Source organism: Cyprinodon variegatus, unplaced genomic scaffold (genome assembly GCF_000732505.1).
Source record: "Cyprinodon variegatus isolate N-32 unplaced genomic scaffold, C_variegatus-1.0 Scaffold43, whole genome shotgun sequence".
NCBI lineage: Eukaryota > Metazoa > Chordata > Actinopteri > Cyprinodontiformes > Cyprinodontidae > Cyprinodon > Cyprinodon variegatus.
In genome coordinates this window covers 512,114-533,309 of record NW_015150496.1, presented here as the reverse complement: position 1 = coordinate 533,309, position 21,196 = coordinate 512,114, and the positions used below count along the sequence as shown (strand labels likewise).

The window sequence follows — 21,196 nt, the reverse complement described above, 5'->3', positions numbered from 1 at the left end:
GCGTGGCTATCGAGTACGTTCTATCAGAATTAGAGAGTATTTCTTCACTGAAAGAAGAGCAAAACACTGCTCTGGAGGCTTTTCTCAGAGGAAAAGATGTTTTTGCTCTTCTCCCGACTGATTTCGGCAAGAGTTTGATCTATCAATTGGCTCCTCTTCGTTGTCGCTCTGTTACCTCATATGCTTCGTTGATCTGATTGGTTTATTTGGCCCGTCTATCACCAACATAGGCCAATCAGCTAACCAGTATTTTCGTCCCTTCCCAAAATTACTTCTACGGAAGGTTATAACTTTGTTGCCCCGTGCCACTATGTCAATTATTTGGTTATTTTATAATTTGTATACCTGTTTGGGCTACACTGTTTGGGCTACTAACTTCCTGGTTGAAATTTTAAGATGTTGCTTCAACATCTTCATATAGTTATATATACTTGTTGATATGTTTTTGTAAAAGGCACCAGTCCCTCCTGATTCACAGATTTTTGCATCTGAACCAGATCGTTGGGACAAAGACCCCTCTCTGATTGGTATTACAGCTTGAGATTTATGCTGTTAGTATCTGCAGATCAAGCTTTAAAACATTAAACCTTCAGGCATGGTCTGCCACTGATATCTTTGCTAAATCCTTTTGATTCTTCCATGATGTTACATAAGAATGTAGATTGCTTGAAGTGTTGCCTTTATATCAATCCACATTTATGTATCATTTAAACTCAAATGTTTTGATTGAACTTGCTCTGTGAGACTTCGCCGTGGGTCCGTGGCAGTGCAGAGCAGGACAGAAAGAGACTGAATAAGCTGGTGAAAAGGGCCACTTCTGTCCTGGGCTGCATTCTGGACTTGGTGGAGGAGGTTGCTGAGAGAAAGCTGCTGTCCAAGCTTACATCCATCACGGACAACACCTCTCACCCCTTGCACCAGACTGCAGAAGAGCTGAGCAGCTCCTTTAGTAAAAGACTTTTACACCCTGTTTGTAAAATGGAGCGCTGCCGCAGGTCATTCATCTCTGCTGCAATCAGACTTTACAATGCGGCACTATAAGTACAATAACTTGTGCAATAACTAATGTGCAATCACTATTTTTAATACCCTGTGCAATAACCTGTGTTTTATATTTAATACCCATTGCAAAAACTACAAATACAGTATATAAATACCTATTTATTTAACTACCAGTTTAATACCTTGTGCAATAACTGAGTAATAATCCTGTTAAATAAGAGACTTCAGCTGTTATATATAGATAACAGCTGATGTGTCCGACACTGAAGAAGACTTTGGTAGTTTTAATGGGCAGGAAGAAGACAATGGCAATGAATGACTGACTTTGCTTCCTTTTAAAGCCTAAGCTGCACCTTTGCCCCAAAGGTCGGCCGAATCAATTTTTTTCTGTTGTGCTGTATTTTATTTTTATACAGTACAGTTGATACTCATTTAAACAGCACACTACATATTTCGTACTTGTAATTACCAGTAGTTGTACATATACATAAAAAGTTATGCAAATATGTAGCAGTAGCTTATTTTTCAAACTGTTAATAAAAGGGATAAGTTCCCAAACAGCCTTCTCTTCCCTGACAGTCCCTTTTGTGAATATTCTCGTAAATATGGTAATTAAACGTTGAAACACCTGAGGCTTTTAGTCAGATGTGGCTAATATTTGAAGAAAAAAGGATTTTCCCCTTATTTTATCTTGTGTTTCTAATATTCAGGTGCGCCTTGTAGTCCAGAAAATACGGTAATTTTCTTTTGGTTTGCACAAGATGAACTTTAAGTTGGCACAAGATTTGAAATGATCAAAATTGGAACATCACAATGGTCTTATATGACATCCCAAAAACCTGATGTTTTATGTCCTCCGTTTATAAACTAAGACGCAGAGTAGGATAGGAGTTGTTTTGGTATTAATATAATTACAGACTACAGTGAGAATAACAGGTGTACAATGTTTGTTCAAGTGTGATCAACAAACCACTACGGCAGAATCTTTAAATAGAAAGCTCCTCTTTGCCTTTCAAGGCCGCAGTTAACGAGCTCAGTGAGGTAAATATTCGTCAAGGATCCCGCTCTGTTGCATTGGATGTCAACATAATTAATGTGAAAGTGTTGATATCACAAGTGTAAATATCACACAGCTATTTGTGATGCACAGTAACAGGAAAACCTGCTTTCTCCCTGTCTTCATAAAACCAGGAGGGATGTGTAGGTAGGCTGCAAACATTCCTACATCTCTGTGAGAGTTCAGAGTCAGAACTGGCCTTGGGCATAATTTAGCCCTGACACTAACCTCAGCTACTTCAACAACTTGCTGTACAGTAAGAAGAATCTTAAGAGGCTTCAGTAATCCACTGTGCTTTCTTCTTTTAAAATCCCTGCCGACATCTTGGATGGGGGTGTTCTGCATCGTTTTAATCTATCCTACGTCACCACTGAGAACATATCAGCTGTGTCTTAATGAATTATGAGCCTTTTCCCTGCAGATCCAAAACAACGCATGCACATTTTTTCTTTAAGGTCCTGCTTGTCCCAATATTTGCAGTAGTTTTAATTGTTGTCAAATCTACAGGTTAGTGTAAAAGTTAATTTTTTTTAACCCTGTAATGCCAAATGTATCATATTTGATACATACGGTTTCTGAAATGTTTTGCGTCTGACACCTTTTGCATAATTTAATGGTAAAAACTTTGCTCAAAATCCTATTGTACACAATCAGATATACCTGATAACAGAGGGCAGAAGACTACACAAAAAATAATCTTGACTTATCGAATAGTAATAAATTATTAATATCAAAAATCTATTTCTGTTTTTTCTTTTTACATATTTTGTTAAAAGGCCAAATAACGACTTAAAACCAAAAAAAAAAGTAATTTTCGGTTTTGTTTTATTCTTGGATCGGGCTTTAAAGGGTTAAAATCTGAAATCTATGAAACACATTGTTCATATCTCACTTGTTTCTTTCTTCATGCCACCAAATAGGTATAAATTATGTATTTCACCAATGTTTTTGGATTAATGTTGTACACATACCAAAAATCTGTTAGAATCACTTTGCTGCCATTTGGTGGATACAGTTAATTACATCTAACTTTCCTCATTAATAAAATACCTAAATGTATGTATATTTTACAATTCTTAACTTATAAAGTTTTATCAGGTATGCCATCTGCCTTACAGCAAAATTATGTTTATTTGATTGTAAATTTGGGCACATAGGGAAATTATTTAAGTACTAAAACTAGTATTTTTTTAGGTTTATTGCTGAAAGATAATAAAAGCACAAAATGATGCTGCTTTGAAATGTATTATTTGATTTAGTATGCAAACATAATTACTTTGTCACATTTGTTTGGCATCAATTTTAGTTCAATACAGCTGGGAATGAAGGTAATGATTAATATGTGGTTCTGCAGATGTTAAGGAAGCCCTGCTTGCTTTGACAGTGAGCTTTAGCTTTTTTGATGCAGGTGTCTCTTATCCACCTCTTAAAGGTTCGCCCATGGATACTCTCTGGTTATTGGTCAGGTTAAATGTTTGATACATTAGAACTTATTCATCAAATTTGTTTCCATGTCCTTTTAAGCACATTTATTATTTTTTCCAAATAAAGTCAAAAAGCATCTTAAGTTAACGTTTTTTTTTTTTTACCGTTTTCTTATTTATTAATTTGATATAAATTTTAACGCTTCCCTCCAGCTCTTTTAATGCAATACTTCACATTTGCTAAAGTTTTCTTTTAAACTCTTCTGATGACTGCTGTTATCACTCGTTATTGGAGCACGTTCTTTGTCCCTGTGTTTCTCTCCGCTCACCTTTTCATCCCTAAGCATGACCTGTTATGAATTAATCTCTCTGTCAACATTGTCCTTGTCTGTTTGCTGGACAGAGTTCCTGGAAATAGTGCTGTATACTAACAAAAAAATATATAAATCTTTGAGATTTCCTTTGTTAACAGCTTGCTTAAAACATCTGGAAAACGCTGAAAACATTTTCAGGAACATCCAATAAATGCTGAAATTACTGTTTGCTGCTGTTGACTGTCAATTGGCATCGAACAGAAAACTCTGCATTACCTTCAGTGACATCGGACATTATTCTGATTGTAAATGTTACTAGTTTTAGTGACTGTAAAGGTGAACCACACTTCTGCTTCACACATAGAACAGGGTTTATTAGAGACCAGGGCGGGTTGCCTTTGGTTCGGAACGTCTACCTTTCCAAAAAAGTAAAAAAAACAAACCACTGAACTTTGTTTTCCAAGTCTGAAGATGTTTCGCTTCCCATTCAGGAAGCTTTTTCAATTCAAAAGTCGTTAGGGTCATTGTTGGCCGCCTTTTCAGCCAGGCCAAAAATAAATGTAAGGACTTCCTTTTTCAGAGGCATAGACCAGTAACAGGTGTTGCAGGCTAACAAAGACCTCAACGACTCTCCATTACAAAGGGGCGGACCTGTTCTTCTGGTTCAATTTGCATGTTTTCTAATTCAAAACAAGGCTTTGTTGGGCTACTCTATAAAGCTTGTACCTCAATGCTATTTCAGACATTTCAAATTTAAAAAGCTTCCTGGATGGATAGTGAAACGTCTTCAAACCTGGAAAAACAAAGTCCTTGATGACTGAGAATCTTTACTAGCAACCTCTACCTTGTTAATATCTGTCATCGGCCTGGTTGTGCAATTGGTGCCAGAGAGACCATTGGACTTCATTGGTTGACATGTGATAAATTCTGGTTTAAAAAAAGGAGATGCTAACCCAAAGCAGTGTGTTATTTCTCTGGTGACCTGCATAAGGTGGAGATGCCTTTCTGTTGTAGGTGTGTACAACCAAAACACTGCTGCCCCTGGTTGTTAAGGGGACAAATTGTTAAGCTGCCCTTTGTAAACTCTAAAAATCCAATTCAGCAAATAAAGGCAGAGAATCAAAAGCAGAATAAACAGATTGGAAGAGCAATTTTCTTGTAAGCAACCCACAGTCTTTATATTTGACATGAAAGATTGTTAAAACACATTATTGATTAACTAAGCTCAAAATTCACTTTTTTAAAAGAAGGGTTTAATAAAGTCATACCTCATTTGGACATGATATGTGGTCAGAGTGGTACGGTTGCAGAGGTCAAAGATCTGCATGTAGATGTTGACCTTTGAAGTGAATGTGAAAGTAGGTATTAGTCATTTTGCAAGGCTCTGTTACACTAGATGGCCCCTAAAGCTTATTATCATTTAATAATCTTTTCCTTCTTTGGACTCTTCCTGGTCGAGGTCAATGGTCATTCTTTCCTTAACCCTGTTTTCAAAAAGATAACTTTTTGTAAAGAATAATTCCAGCTTTTGAACTGTTTGTCACGTGTCACCATCAACTGGAGTAAACTGGATTTAATATATAGAGTCAAAAAAAAAAACATGTTGGTCAGTATCTCAGCCCTGCAGTTGGTTCAGCTCTTTGTTTGAACTTGTCAGTCCGCCATTCAGCGATAAAAAAATGTTAGCAAGTAGTTAAATGTTTCAGCTTTGGACAGCAGCTCTATCAAACCCTTCTGACAGTTTGTCTGTGTGCACATCAAGGCAGGCTGCAGCACATGATAAGTCAGCTGCATATCTCCTGAAGCAGCTCCCCTCACTGTCTGCAGTGGAAAGTGTATTTGTGTAAATGTTTATCTCTGCACTGCCGTCGGTTCCTTTTGATTTCACTTAAGTCTTATGTCTTTTGTCATGTTCTGCTCTCCTGATTGCTTGCTTATGGGTGTTGTTTGTTTTCTCCCTCCCCGTTTCTTCTTTATTTGCATGTTGTTCCTCCTGTTCCTCCACACCTCCCTCCTCAACCTGCCCTGTCCTCCCCCTGTGTGCTCAGACACTGTGCCCAGCGCTGAACCTGCAGCTCATGGTTGGTATCTCTACTTTCCTTTTTATGTCTCTTTTTTGTACTTTATATTTGTCCCTGCAGCGTGCATGGCTTTTCTCTTGCTCTGTGGATTTTATTGAGCCTTGCTGCTTTGCTTTGGAATGTCAACCGCCTCCTGACAGTTATTTATTGATAGAACTGATCAGTCTTTTGGGATACCAGTTTCAGCTAAAAGCCAAGTTCTTTTTTTTTTTTTTTTTGTTGCATTTATTCTGTCAGAATAAGTTATTGCTACTGCAAAAAGCCAGTTATGGTGTAACAACTTCTAATCATTCTTGCTGGAACCGCACTTGGAGAATGATTTCACCGACTAACCAATTACAGCGTTTCCCTGAAGGTGCCACAGAGTAATAAAACCCACTCTGAGGACACGACTGATTATATCAGCCACAGCAGATAGCTTTGTGTACAGGCAAAAATAGACCTCATTTACTTGTTTTCATGCGTTTGACTGAAGCTGATACACATCATTTTCTAATTTCGTCTAATTTGCATCGCTTCTCCATTATTTTTTCTTTTTTTTTTTTTTTTTGAGATGCTGTTTCATAATTTGTACGAGCGAATTCACGGTCACAAGCTTTCTGTTAATCAATGTGCTCATTTTGCTTCATTTGAATTTTAAAACTTACATCACTTGCTTGGTTTAATGACCAAATTAGTGAGCTGCAGAGTAAATATAAGCTCCTGTTTGTCGCAATTTAGCTGCATGATTTCATTTGGGTCAACTAGTTATTTGAAGCTTAGCACAGGTCAAACAAAACATGATGGGGAATTTACAGCATATCAAGAGACATGCCTACTTTACCTTGTTTGTGATCCAGACCTCCTGCAAGTTCTGCAAGCCTGCCAAAACAGGTTGAAACAGCTCCTTTTTTTGGTGGTGAAATATCCTTGTGTGACAGTGGGAGCATGGTTGCCATAGCTGCCTATGTGCAGTACACTGAATGGATTGGTTATCTAAGTTTTGATCATGCCTAACAATGAACCTGCAACTTAATTAACACCAATGATTAGGTGGAAGCTTTGTAACAAAGTTCCTCTTACACTCTAGACACTAACAATGCTTCACTTATTACATCCATTGCTGCTATTGCTTAAAACAAAAGGATTTAGGCAAGTGACTACAATGAACAAGACTTTGCCTCACCTTTAATTTGCACTTTTTCTGTCTAAAGCTTGAATGCAAAACACATATCAAGGATAACCCCTGACCGTACAAGGTTTAGGGAGAAAATAGGAGAAAGACATAAGGCTTACTTTATGTCATAAAAATGGTAAGATTTTAGGTTTTGTGCATGATTCCTTTTAGTTTTTACACACTGCCAATTGAAAAAGTCCACCATAAAGATCCAAGAGAGGGAATCCTTGCCGTCATTAAAACTGTGAAAGGTTTAGAGGCTATTTCCAAAGTACTTTAAGACAGTTTATGAACATTTAAATTGGATGCTGATTCTCCCTATAATGTACCTCCTATTCCATTAACTCACCAAGGTGTCCGAATGAGCAATGCTCAGAGAAAACTTCTAACACCACGGGCCCCAAATCAGGGTCTGCAAGACACAGTTAAAGGTTCATATGAGTTGAAAAAATAAATTCTTGTGTCGTACTGTTTGCACGGGTTGACAATTTGGTTTGTTGAACTGCATTTGAGCGAAAAGAAATTCTACTTGAATACTTTTCTTTTAACAGGTGTTTCTTTTGCTCATAAATAACAGGATCATGTATGTAGAGACAAATGTGAGGTTCCCCTTACAAATACGATTTTGGTTTTGAAGGGAATGAATCAATGGAACACTAAACCAGCAGTAAACCTACAACAAAATGTCTATAATAGAAACAAATCCAAATGTTGAAATGGTCCACTCAAAGTCTAGAGTTATACCTGGGCGGAAACTTTCCCAGAGCTGTGTAGAAAGTGACCACTGGGAGCCTCTACTGCTTGCTGCTGTTACTGACTAGATCAGGGCTCGCCAATGCGGTGCCCACGGGCACCAAGGGGCCCTCAAGGACCACATGGGGTGCCCTCAACGCCTTCTGAAAACAGCAACTCAGCAGTGGGCTAAGTTTGAAATTTTATTTTATTCTGTGACTCTTCTTTTTAATCATTTATATAGCATTTCATCATAGTAATCATATAGGGCATTTTAGCATTTATAGAGATTTTAAAATTATAATGTTTAAAGAAAAAATAGAAATTAAAAGTTAACAATAAAGATGTGTTTAATTTGGATGAAGTTTAGGTGAACGCTGACCCCTCTTGTTCATACGTTAGTTTTGAGAGCCCTTCCTATGATTCAATAGCCATGAAGTAGCCCTCAGCCTTGAAGTGGTTGGTGACCCCTCGACTAGATCATCGGAAAATGTATCTTTTTTTTTTATAACCGTTTATCTTTTAATGGCATTGCACCGATACCAGTACCAGTATCTGGCAGGGCCCCGATACTGCACTAAAATGGTGGTATCGTATCGACGAGTACCAACAAATAGGGAACCGATACCATTGTGAGAGCCAAAAGTTTATTTAACTATTGTCACTCATTCCAGGTAGGCAACAAAAAGTTGTAGTAGATTCACTTTGTATTAGTCTCTTTTTTCCTGCTTCACAAAGGTTGGCAGCAGCTTGACAAAGCCACAATGGCAATTATATATACATGCATCAATTTCAAACAGATGGTATCGGTATCGGCCGATACTGCACAGCCAGGTATCGGGGCCAAAAAATGGCATCGGTGCAACACTACATTTCTGTTCACCTCAGTCTAAACTACTGTCTATAAAATAAACCTCTAGGTTTCAACTTTTGATTTAATTACTGACTTAGAAAAATACTAGAGTCTGCAGTGCATGGATTGTTGATGTGTGAATTACGTAGGGAATATTGAAATCGAATTGCTCCTATTAAAATTCAAGGTAACCTCAGTATTTTAGTGTTGCTGAATTTTTCATTGCATTGATTGAACCGATTGCATCCATCACTGTTAGTTATCCTGTAGCTGCTAACGCACCGTTGGATTCTCCTGTCACTTGCAGTCAGGAGCTGTACCCTTTCTCTATTGCAAGAAGCTCATCTTGAAGAGAAAGCAGATGTTTTGTTCTTTCGTGTAAGATGTTTTCTCAGCATTGATGAGTTTTTGAATGCTCACCCCAGATGTTCTATCTCAGCCTATAATCATTTTTTAAATGTTGGTAATTAGCTGCAGAGATGCATCCTAAGTATGAAATTTGAATTTCCTTGTGCTTTTCTTGATATTTTTTGGCTCAAATGTGGTAAACAGTGGCTCAATGCCGAGATGGATTGAATCATCGTTTTATGAGACAATTTGTTGTAAATTCAATATTCATCTGTTTCACTTAGGTTCCTGTGCAAATGTTTTAAATCGTCTTTCATGTCTTCATTCTTTTCTACCAAACAGGTTGGCTTTCTTTTGATTTTTTTAAAAGTGGTTTTTATCAATGGTGAAATATACATGACTGATCATCATGACTATGTTTCTTGCACAATACTATATGATGAAAAGAGGACCCAAAGTATTTATGAGGTTTCGGAGCCCTTGTGTAACAGATAAAGTGGAGTTTCAATGCTTAATGAGCGAAAAATATGCTCTCTCATTGTTCTTTATCATGCTTCAAATGTTAAAAATATGCATTAGTTCCTGTTTTGAAATCATATATTTTGTGCTGGCTCCCCGTCAGGCACGCCACATATTGCTAAAGTGCTTATATTCCTCAACCTTTTTCGCATCTTTTCACATTTAAACCTAAAAACATTTTTTTTGTTCTTTTATTATCCATCTACACAAAGTAAAACACCGATGTGAAGAGAACAACCGGCATTATTAAGACCAACAAACTCAGTCAGGGACAAAGTTTTTCAAAAGTGTGAAGCAGTGTTATGCCACTGTCACACCTTAACGATTTAGCCAGCGTCTGCCAACGTTGGAAAAATTTGCCCTAAACGCTGGCGTACGTTGGAAAAGTTATGGGTAAGTTTAAGGACACTGAAACACGCTGCCACATGTCGACATACGGCAAGTACATTTAGTATGACAGCGTATGCTCATAGCTGAGCCATAAAACATCTGATCGTGGACATATGTTAATTGTAAGCTACTCATAAGTCATGGTGTCTAGCTTATCCGAAACCTATGAGTAACTTGTGTATAACTGATGCGTAACTAATCAAGAACTTATTTCCAACACATATCGACATATGCAGGTATATTTGACAACTTACAGACGACCACTGAACATGTTTCTAAATTACTGCTACTGTATAATGGCGTATTGGCAGTGTTTTGTTATAAATAGGAGGTACACAGGAGGAAACTTCAGGCGTTCCACTAGAGATAGAGGATCCGGCAAGGCTGAAAACATACTAACTGTCCTCCAACATCAGCATGATCTCATCAATTAGACTCTGGTCCAGTTGTGTCCTAACAATAGAGCCACCAGACACAGTGCTGCCGCCCTCAGGACCAGGGGTGGATTTACTATTAAGAAAAACTAGGCAGTTGCCTAGGACCCCAGGTTTCTGGGGGCCCCATAAAACTCATATTGCATATATGGTAAATACAGCTATTACTTATTTGTCACATTCATTTTTTAAAATAAAAATCCTTTTGATTAAAATGCAATCAGAATGCCCCCCTTCAATGCTCACTACATTGGATCAGTCCATTTGTTGCACGGTGCATTTGGAAACAGACTATGCGACGAGATGAGCAGAGAAGAGAAGAAGATATAGGAAAGATGAAAAGTAGCTATCCTAGCGGTGCTAGGAGGAAAGTAGAAAGCTGCTTTTAAAGTTACTGAAAGTGACTGACTTGGGCTTCTGCATTGCGGCAGTGGCTAGCACCAGCAGCAGCCCACAATCAGCAGCAAACTCAGCTTCAAATTTGACACCTGTGAGATGAACAAATAGTAGGCATTAAAGCGTTGAAGGGGAGGTCCCCTTATATTGATAACTATATATTTACCATATTGAAGATTGGTCATTTTAAAATTACGATTTTAATTTTTTTTGTATGTGCTACAGATGACCAAAAAATCAATTATTTAGGTGTTTTTTGTTTTTTTTCTCTCATGTTAACGTGGAAAACATCCGACTTTTGCGTGTCCTTTCTAATGGAGAACTAAGCAAATGGAGACGCGCTCATATTTACTTCCAGCTATTATTTCATTAAAATTAAAAATGGAAACAAGATAAGCAGATCATGGCTTGCCTACAGTGAAAAGAGGTACTGTGTTTTTTGCTTTTGCTGTCGCCTTTTTGGAAACACAGGAAGAAGCAATCAACTAGGAGAATGGGCTTAGCGAGGGACAAAAGGTTGAACAAATAATGCATGTCTATTGTTTTAAAATTTCTGTATTTGTGTAATGGGTCTGTTTTATTTGTTGTCTTCTCAATTGAGAGGGCCCCATGCCTGTCTTTGCCTAGAGCCACAAATTTCCTAAATCTGCCCCTTGCTCAGGACACTGGCTTGTGACATTTCATGGGCATTAAGCTGCTGTGCGTTATGCATAAGTTAGGTTGTTGTTGTTGGACATAAGTTCTGGACTTGTTATGAATACTCTGAATACTATGAATGCTCTCAAATAAAAAAAAATACATAGAAAGTTCAGTGTATGCCAGAGAAGATTCTGATTAGAATCTGATTAGAAGATTAGAAGATTCTGGGACGTTGGCATATGCTGGCTGAATCGTCCAACCTTTCACAGAGCCATACAGAGCCATGTTCATTCCATCATCTGAACATGGGAGAGGAGGTACCTACTGGTTACTAACCAAGGCACGGACATCCACCTGAACTGTCCGACTGGGCAAGGAGAGCATTATTCTGAGCAGCACTCCACTGGGCTCCATTGAGGAGTATCTTTAAGAGAACCATAGAGGAAACACTGCAAGCCTGAAGGAAAAGGGACTGTAAACAGATGTGAGCAAAATAAAACCTTTTGTCTATATCCCAAATGCTATGGACGGTAAAAAAGTAGCACAGCGCGTCACCACAAACACGTCACCATTTAGAAACATGATGGTGGCAGCATAGAGAAACATGATGGTGGCAGCATAGAGAAACATGATGGTGGCAGCATCATGCCATGTGGGGTTTTCTTAAGCTGGGACAAGAATGTTGGTCAAGGTTGATCTGATGGTCAGAGGTTTCAGAAGACTTTAGACTGGGATGGACGTTCACCCTCCAAAGGGGCGGCCACCCTAAGTATATGGAGCTAAAAAGGAAAGATTCAAAAGATTTCCACTATTAAAAAAACATATAATTTAATTCATCATTTTCCTTTAAAACTCCAGTAAGACATATTTAAGATGTTAAAAGTTGCATGGTGCATAGATACGTGCAAACAATGAAAGAGGTCAACATTGAATACAATTAGAGGAATCTTAGTACTGTTTCCACTAGTTTGTGCTTAGGAGCAACATGGTGGAGTTAAGCAGCTCAGAATCTCTCAGAATATAATTTCTGTATCTTAAATTGATACTCTGACTTTTAAATACTATTGTTTTAGATAATCTACCATTCTGTAACTTTATATCAGGCTTTGCGTATAGAATGCTATCTTGATTAATTGTTAATAAATTAATATTGTGTTAGAGTAACAGATGTATTGTCAAACGTAAACAATACAGCCTTTCTTCGAACAGTACTGCGAAAACACCAGAGAGTGGTTCTTGGATTTTACTTTACTTATAAAAAGTAAATGGTAAATTCAAGAAAATCTATTTATTAAAGACAAAAAGTCTATTTTTTCAGGGCTATATTGCATTAGGGATTTTATTTAACAAAATATTCTTAGTAGCATCACTCTAGGTTTACTCAATATCAATTTTTCCATTATTTGCTTCCATTAATGAGATAAAGATAAAGTAAAACAATTAGGATGAAAGTTTTTCTTCTTTAATATTTGTACAGTGATGTCATGTATAAATCTATAGGGTAGTAATAAAATAAAAAAAAGGTCAGTAATACAATTCATAGCTAGACTCCAAGCATGTATTTATGTCAGTTTTGATAAATATGACTTATATCCGAACTAGAAAGTTTAGTGGAAGGAAAAAAGGTTACATACAAAAAGGAAAATCAAAGCCATTAAATGAAAACAAACTCCCTTTAATCATTTGCCAAAAGTAGACATCTATCTTAGCTTCCAGTTCCCAGCACATGTAATCTCAAGGCACTCTACAGATCATTTCAGTCAAATCATATGGTTCAAAAGGTTTCTATCTAAGGATATCCAGCAGATTTCTTTCCATAACATGTAGTTATATTGGAAAGAAAAACTGCCCTTTGAGAATTGAAGAAACTTATATCTGAGCCAGAACCAGGCTCGATGTGAACGTCCTTCTTAAACGACCTACTGGGAGTAAACTAAAAGAACACTAAAGCACTGATCCATGGACACTTCCTATGTAAGAGAAAAACAAACGGTTAGTTGCAGTGGCAGCTCCTCTTGTGGCTTCATAGTAGAGAAAGCTAGTATTAAAGAAAATGAAACGGAGCACATGCAGTTAGTTCCAGTAAAAGCTCAGCCAATCTTATGTCTAACAGAGAGAAAGAGTAAAGCACTGAAAGATAAGATCTAGTTTATCATCTACTGAAGGAGAAAATGAAGTTGCCGACAGCTGCAGCTGGTGTCACAATCAAACACAATGCCATAATGCCAAATATATGAATATATTTAAGTTTTTGTTAGTGCACTCAGAGCATATTAAAAAAATTATTTCCTTATTTGACACCAGATATCCTCAAAGGAGCTATTCCAAAAAACGTATAACTAAAAACCAGATACCAGATCCACCGCTTAGTAATGGGGAGTCATTGAGGTCTTTGTTGGCCTGCAAAATCCGATACTGGCCTATGACTCTGAAAAAGGAGTCATTAGGGTCGTTGTTGGCCTGGCTGATCAGGTGAGATTTTTTTCTATTCCCTGCATCAGAGATGGGAAGTAACGAAGTACAAATACTTTGTTACTGTACTCAACTAGATTTTTCTGATATTTTTACTTTACTTTACTACTTATTTTTATGGCGACTTTTTACTTCTACTCCTTACATTTTTACACAAATATCTGTACTTTCTACTCCTTACATTTTAAAAAATTGGCTCGTTACTTTAGTTTTGAATCATTTCAATGGAGTTACCTTTATTATTTTTCACGTCATCAATACCAAATTCAATCTAATTGGATGGGAATCTACGTTGCATTTGACGCACCACTACAAGATGAATCGACAGATTCGGTGGTATTCATTCACGGCAAATCATTGCAGCTTGGTGGCGGTGGCGTTAGCATAGTAGCATGGACGACGAGATGATTGAAAATGAACACAACGGAGATCTAGTCCTATTGGCAGACATCCATTTAAAATGTAGGCAACGGCATGAAAAAAGTGGTTTCTACTTTTACTTTTATACTTTAAGTAAATTTACAAGCCTGTACTTTGTTACTTTTACTTGAGTAAAGAAGTTTAATCAGTACTTCCACTTTTACCAGAGTATTTTTTAACACAAGTATCTGTACTTTTACTCAAGTACAGAAAGTGAGTACTTTTGCCATCTCTGCCCTGCATGACGATGAGGATTAAGATGATAGGCCAACAACGACCTCAACGACTTTCCATTACTAAGAGTGAGACCTGTATTTCTCTTCAATCTGCATGTTTTCTAAGCCATAACAAGGCGTTTCTTTTGGCTACTCACCAAGCCTGGAACTCAACACTACTCCAGACATCATGAATTGTGAAAGCAAGCTTTCTGGACAGGAAGCAAACCGTCTTCAAACTTGGAAAACAAAATCCACTGGTTTGGTTTAACTTTTTTGGAATGGACTATGATCTGGGTGAATGAGAATCTTCACCAGCAGCTCTTAATTTTCTAATAAAGATGGATCTGCTCTCCCTGATTGGCCACAAATCTACTCTGACCTGAACCAAATTGAGAATCTATATATTGTTATCAAGAATAACTTGAAGGGAGCCAGAGGCAGCAGCTGGGATGAGCTTAAGGTCTCCATCAAAGCTTCCTAAATAAAAGCTCCAGAAAAACTCTCAGCTGGAATCAGAGAAAAAAAATGAAGCTAAGACCAACAGAACCTAACCTTGCGCTGCGCTGCGGGATCCAAGTTTTCAATCTTACAAAAAAATAACGTAGAACTTAACTCAGTTCTCCACATATTAATTCAGCTACTGCCAGGTTTAACCGAACCTGCAAGAAATGAAGATCTTTGTGGGAAAAGGAGTCATAATCACAACCAAGGCAGGTATAAATGCAGCTTTATGGAAATATCTTCAAGCTTTGATAAATAAAAATACTAATTTCATCAAATAAATAATATGTCACATTAAATATGTTGAATACTTTTTTTAATTATCAACACAAAATATGCATCCTCTTATATTTGCAGTTTGATTTCTTCGCAGTTAAAATTAATGATACCATTATTAAATGAATACTTTTTTTTTTTACCACATTCTATGTGATGCTAAGAAGAAAAATATGAGCATTTCCTTTGATTAAAATAATGTGATGAGAGCAGAAGATCCCAGGATGAGCCGAACTTCTCAGATAGTAAGGGAGACGCAACTATATCCACGTGAAAACGCACCGACTAAAAGTTGGTGGTGGCTTCAGGAGTTGGATCCTTTATTTACATATAATTAATTTATGCCATCATTTATTATCCAGTGCTGATGTGGGAGCAAGCTTTTAGTGAACGAATCTGGCGCCTGCTTATTTGTAGCAGCTGACAAAGCATGAACTGTGAAATGCCTGTTGTTGTTTCCTAATGCAGCGATCAACCGTAGAACAAAAGCTGCAAACACAAACAGAGCTCACAGGGTCTGGCTTTATCTTTCAGTTATTCATTTTCAGTCTGTTTTTCAATAGGTTTCATGCAGCAGATAAATCTGAAACCACTTACCTGTTAAAAACCTCACATTACTTGCTAATTTCTTATAAACAGGATGCAAAGCTAAATGGCCTTGAACGGAGCCAAAAAGAAACAAAGAAATATCTCACATGAAAATATGATTAATTCATTATTACTGTTTAAAAGTTGAGTCTTTTTCTGTAAAAGATATTTAATTGCCCCTCTAGTGGTAAAAAAAAAAAAAAAATAGAAAAGAAACTATTTTCAAACACACTTCTTAGACTCTAGTGCCAAACCTGCCAGAAAACAAAACAAAACATTACTATTTCTGTTGAGATTTTAATAAGATAAAACCAGAGAAACAAAAATTGACCAAATAAATACTTTAAATAAGTAAAACATATAGTTTTTTAAGTTTCAAATCATTCCTAGTAAATATATATTCAATAAATGAAAAATTAATTTACGAATTAATTTATTCAGTCTTATTTAAAAAGTTGTTGATTATTTCCCTTTTAATATAAATTACTCATAATTAATCCTGTCCCAATTGATTGTGAAATTGAAATCTGATTGATTAATAGCAACACCAATTCCAGGCTAATTGCCTTTAAATAAAACCACATTTTGTCCCACCCACTGACTTTGATGTCCAAATAAATAAACTGATTAGTCAAATACAAAAAAAAAAAAATCCACATTACAGAACATCACAGGCTTATGTTACATATTTATAACTACAAATTATTTTCATGAATATAAATTTTAAACATAGACTTCCAGAGATACATGGATCCAAAATGTGGATCGGATATCAGTTTCCATAGTTTAGCTGGGTTGGATTTTTAGATGAATTAATCCAAATCCAGCATTGCAATCCAATATTTACCTCTTTTATTAACATAAAACACAGTAATATAGTTACAGCAATTTACAGTACGTTTCATACAGCTCTTATATTTTGTAGTACATTATATATATATATATATATATATATATATATATATATATATATATATATATATATATTTATTGTTAACAAATAATACATGTATAAAAGTATTAACAAAAAATAAACTGTATATATAATTTGTTATCTTTTTTAACAATGTCTATCTCTCTGTCTCTCATTCTTTGGGAGGAAGCTAAAGTACAGGATAAATGGCAGCCGCATGTATTTTAGCGACTGTAGCAAGACAATTATTTACTGTAAAGCTGCCAGTACAGTACTAGCAAGTCCACCCTTAATCAATGTTTTGAAGTGACTGACTCAAAGTCTAGGTTGAAATAAGACTTAAATACTGTGACGTGCCAAAGAAGTCCTTCCTGCTTGAAAAGTAACTTGTGGGAAATTAGGTTAATTTTATATTGTCCAGTTTAAATACTTGAAACACTGTTTAAATACTACAAACAGAAAATTATATTGAAAATTGTAAGAGTGGTAATAAATGATTTCTGCCCTTTATGGCAATGTTATAATTATTTTGTATTTATTATTTTGTAAAAAAAAATCCGGTACAATCCGGTTTTACATTTTCTAAACAAATTGGATTGATAAATGGGTAGAAAAATATACAATATAGAAGGTGGGGGACATTGGCCAGAATAACATAATTAATGTGTGCTGTAGCTGTAGCCAGGTCAACACCTGTTTTTAATATGTTTACGTGCAAAGGAAACAAGGTTAGTGGGCGAAATGCAGGGAAATAAAGAATGAATAAACCCTGCAGCTGGTCATTATTCAGATAAAAAAAGCTTAACTCTGCACCACAGGCCCTTGTTTTATCATTGCAATCCCATTAAACCCACACTGATTAAACATACAATTAGTCTGGGTTACAGTTCTCATACCAACACATATCATAAACCTGACAAATTGCACATTAACAATAAATGTGCAATTTGTCAGGTTGTGAAGCATGATGAGCTATATAGGCAGTCATCTGGATTTACTTTACAGCTCTTCAGCCCTCGTCTAAGAAAGCTTAACCCAAAACTGCTTTATTATAAGGCTTTACATTCCAGTTAATTAATGCTCCTCTTTTGATATTCCCTTAAATTTTTCTTCTAAACACTTTGGTAAAAAGCTTGTAAGAGATCAACGCCATCTACACTAAAATACGTTTTGTACCAAAAGACCTAAAACGCCACTCTGTAAGGAAGAATGTTGTCCTCTAAAAGCAACATGAAATCCAGATTACAGCTTAAAAATACAGTCAGGAAAATTTGTTCTTGGTGACCAGTCGTGCAATTTGATGAAAGTAAAATTTGAAGTTTGACGACAACGATCAACATTACCTTCGCAGGAAAGGAAGTGACTTAATTCATGAGACTAGAGGTGTGCAAGTATCATGTTGTGCAAGTATCATGTTGTAGGGTGTTTTGCTCCAACTTTACATATAATAGGGGCTTGCTCAGAGGGTTTGCCACAAAAATTGTTGCACTGCTTGTGACTTGCGACATTTGAATTCATGTGATTTATTAGACATATTTAACAGGAATGCATATAACATAGTAATCACGCGCACATTCAGAACACACACCCCAAAAACATGCACACACACAATATAATAAAACCGGTGTGCTCAGTCAAAAGAGTGGATAGAAGAGTAAAGTCATATTACCTCCTCCTTTTCCTGCATCATCTAGATGAGGGGTTACTAAACCTGTCCATGCTGTGGCCCACCAAAGAGAGTTTGCTTCTAGCCGTAAACTCATCTTTGCAAACCAACAGATAATACTACAATAATAATATAAAGACTTTTTTTTTTCCTTTTACTTTTATCCCCATTTAATTTTATTTATTTAGCATAAGGATGTTAACTAACATATTTTAACACTGTATCATCTTCCCAGTAAATAGCAACCTTGGTCAAAAAAGAGAGAAGCTTGAGGACTATTGCGCTTAGTTAAGGTTGGCTCTTGTCCTCATACAGTACAACTGCACCTGCTACTGGGTTAGATAAGGTTTTATTGGCTGAAAGACCCAAGGGTATTGTTTTTTATGTTTTGCCACAGGCATTCTTTAAAGACTTCCCAATAATGTCATGAACCACACACCAAGTCTATTCTAAAATCATCAGTGAACTTGATAAATATAATCTCCATGCATGTACTAAAATTTGATGTCTCCTTAATTATTATGCTTTTAGGAGGGAATCAGTAACAGCAGAAACTATGCAGATTTGAAAATTTAAGATTAAAAGATACCTTTTAGATAAACATCTTAACTCTTTCTAAGGTTAACTACTTTGGATCTTTTGGAGGAGCAGACAGACATGATGAGTGGAACTCTGTCTAATGACTTTGATTTTTGTGCGAAGGACTTAGTGGAAAGATGAACTTTCCTTCACTGAACGGCAACTTTCCAATGTTCAGATGGTTTAGATAGATGCAGTGGTTGCTGCCAGAGAGTTCCAGAGGCGTACGTTTAGAAGGCTGCAGAGCTGACAGGATATCAGTTCCAAGCTGACGAAGGAAGGCAAAAAAATCCAAAGTCCGAAGTCAAGAGGCAGATCTAGGTTCAGTCCACAGAAGAATCTGACAGGAGTCTGAAGACAGGCAGGCAAATTAATCAGACAGGTGCAGGCAGGCTAAAAGGTCCAAATACAGAAACTGATCAGGATCTGACTATCGGAACACTATTGTAACGCTAGAGAACTCTCAACACCAAAGGCTCAAGAATAATCTGGCACTAATGGCTGGAAAATATTCAGCTTTAATAGAAAACTGGAACAGGTGGATCTAATGAGTGATGTGGAGCAGGGAGGAGTTAGACAGGTGAATGAAATGAGCAATCAAGCCAGCCATCAGCACCAAATTCATGACAGACTCCATTTTTAGTACAGTGTTCCAATCACTTAATACATCTCTCCTGCCAAAATCAAAAGATCTGAAAATTTTTTAGCAACAGTCCATTACCACATAACAGGGTTGCAGAGGAAAGATAGCCTTCTACTTAAAAAAGACACAAAATACAAAATTTGGATTGATTAGATATTTAATTAAAGGATTATCAGTTGCAGTGTCGACAGTTTTGTATCAATACATTTATTGTACCCTCCTCCTTTATCTCTATTGCTTTAACTGTGAGCCATGAAGGCATTGTTTCCATGTCAAAAATCTCTGCCAAGAATCGAAATTAAGCAGCTTAATAATATATCTGAAAATAAGGGGCATCAGACCTCCATCCTCCCACTCCAATGATAGTTTATACATTTACACTCCACAGTCTTGGTATCTTACCAAGCCAAATGCATTTCCAGATTGCTTTTTTTGTTTTTGGTATTTTTTTCCTACAGTATACTGTTAACATTTGGTCAGTGCTGCACTTTAAACAAAGGAAATGTCAGGAAAGCTGTACAAAACAAAATAAAAAATAAACTTAGGCTATATACTTAAAAATATGATTTAGACAATAAAAACTGTCTGTCTCAGTATTGGTTTTTAAGTGAGGAGCAGAATGTTATTTGGGTGCAAATTGGAAGCAATCTAAACATGTGGAGCAATTTAGGTAAGCTATTAATCTTTATGACATTGATTTTACCTAATAATTTAAGAGTTACAGTAAATCCATTAGATATATGTTTTTTTATTCTGCCTGGATATTTTTTTAACCAGGCAGAACGGTGACAGGATGTGAAATCTGGGGGTCAGGCTTTGGACTACAGACAATAAGAGTGAGAACCACACTGTAAAAACAATCTGAAATTAAGTAAAAATTTCTTAAATCAAGTGTATTTAGCCTTAATTTGAGCAGGTAAATAATATAGTTTGCCAATGGAATGAGTATTTTTACACTTAGAATAAGTTAATTAGGTAATATGCACTTGAAATAAGACAATGCAATTGATTTTTCTTAATTCAAATGTAAAACATCTTGTTCCATTGGCAAAGTGTTCATTTACCTCCTCAACTTAGGATAAAATGCACTCATTTTAAGAAAAAATGACTTTTTTGCAGTGCATTATTTACAGAAGATACAACAATCAAAAACATGTAATAAAACATGGAGCCGTGGTGAATCTTCACAGGAGTGACCTACTAAAACCGATCCAAGAGTTCCTCCATAAATACCTTGGTATCTTTATTTTTTCTTTACAGTGTCCTGTCTGGCGCTGTGGCAATAAGAGTAATTGCCTTGATGCCAAACAAAGACCCCAACAGATTTTTCACAAGTGGAGCAGTTGAGTATCGCCATAGTGTTCTGCTTGATTTATGCATACAAATAGCTTTATTATAATTCATGCAGGAAGTATTACAGATTATATAGACACTGCATTGTAAGTAGAACAGGAAAGGAAAAACAGGAATAAAAGATAAAAGAAATAGGAGATAAAAGGGAGATAACGATAAAACGTCTTCAGTCTGTTTCATCACCTGCAAAGAGATGTAAAAAAGAACAGCACAACAAGCGGA

At 36.4% G+C, this 21,196-nt stretch overlaps 1 protein-coding gene across 6 annotated transcripts in view; it reads left to right on the top strand.

The window, feature by feature from the left end:
* The window catches only part of cadm1 (cell adhesion molecule 1), a 622,928-nt gene that overhangs the window by 560,000 nt on the left and 41,732 nt on the right, over nucleotides 1-21,196 (top strand). For 4 of the 6 annotated variants that reach the window (XM_015370203.1, XM_015370198.1, XM_015370199.1 and 1 more), the window contains one exon: nucleotides 5,846-5,878. The exons of the other annotated variants lie outside the window; for them this stretch is intronic. In XM_015370203.1, the coding sequence (XP_015225689.1) occupies nucleotides 5,846-5,878 (33 nt within the window). The remainder of the gene's footprint in view (nucleotides 1-5,845; nucleotides 5,879-21,196) is intronic. 6 annotated transcript variants of the gene reach the window in all.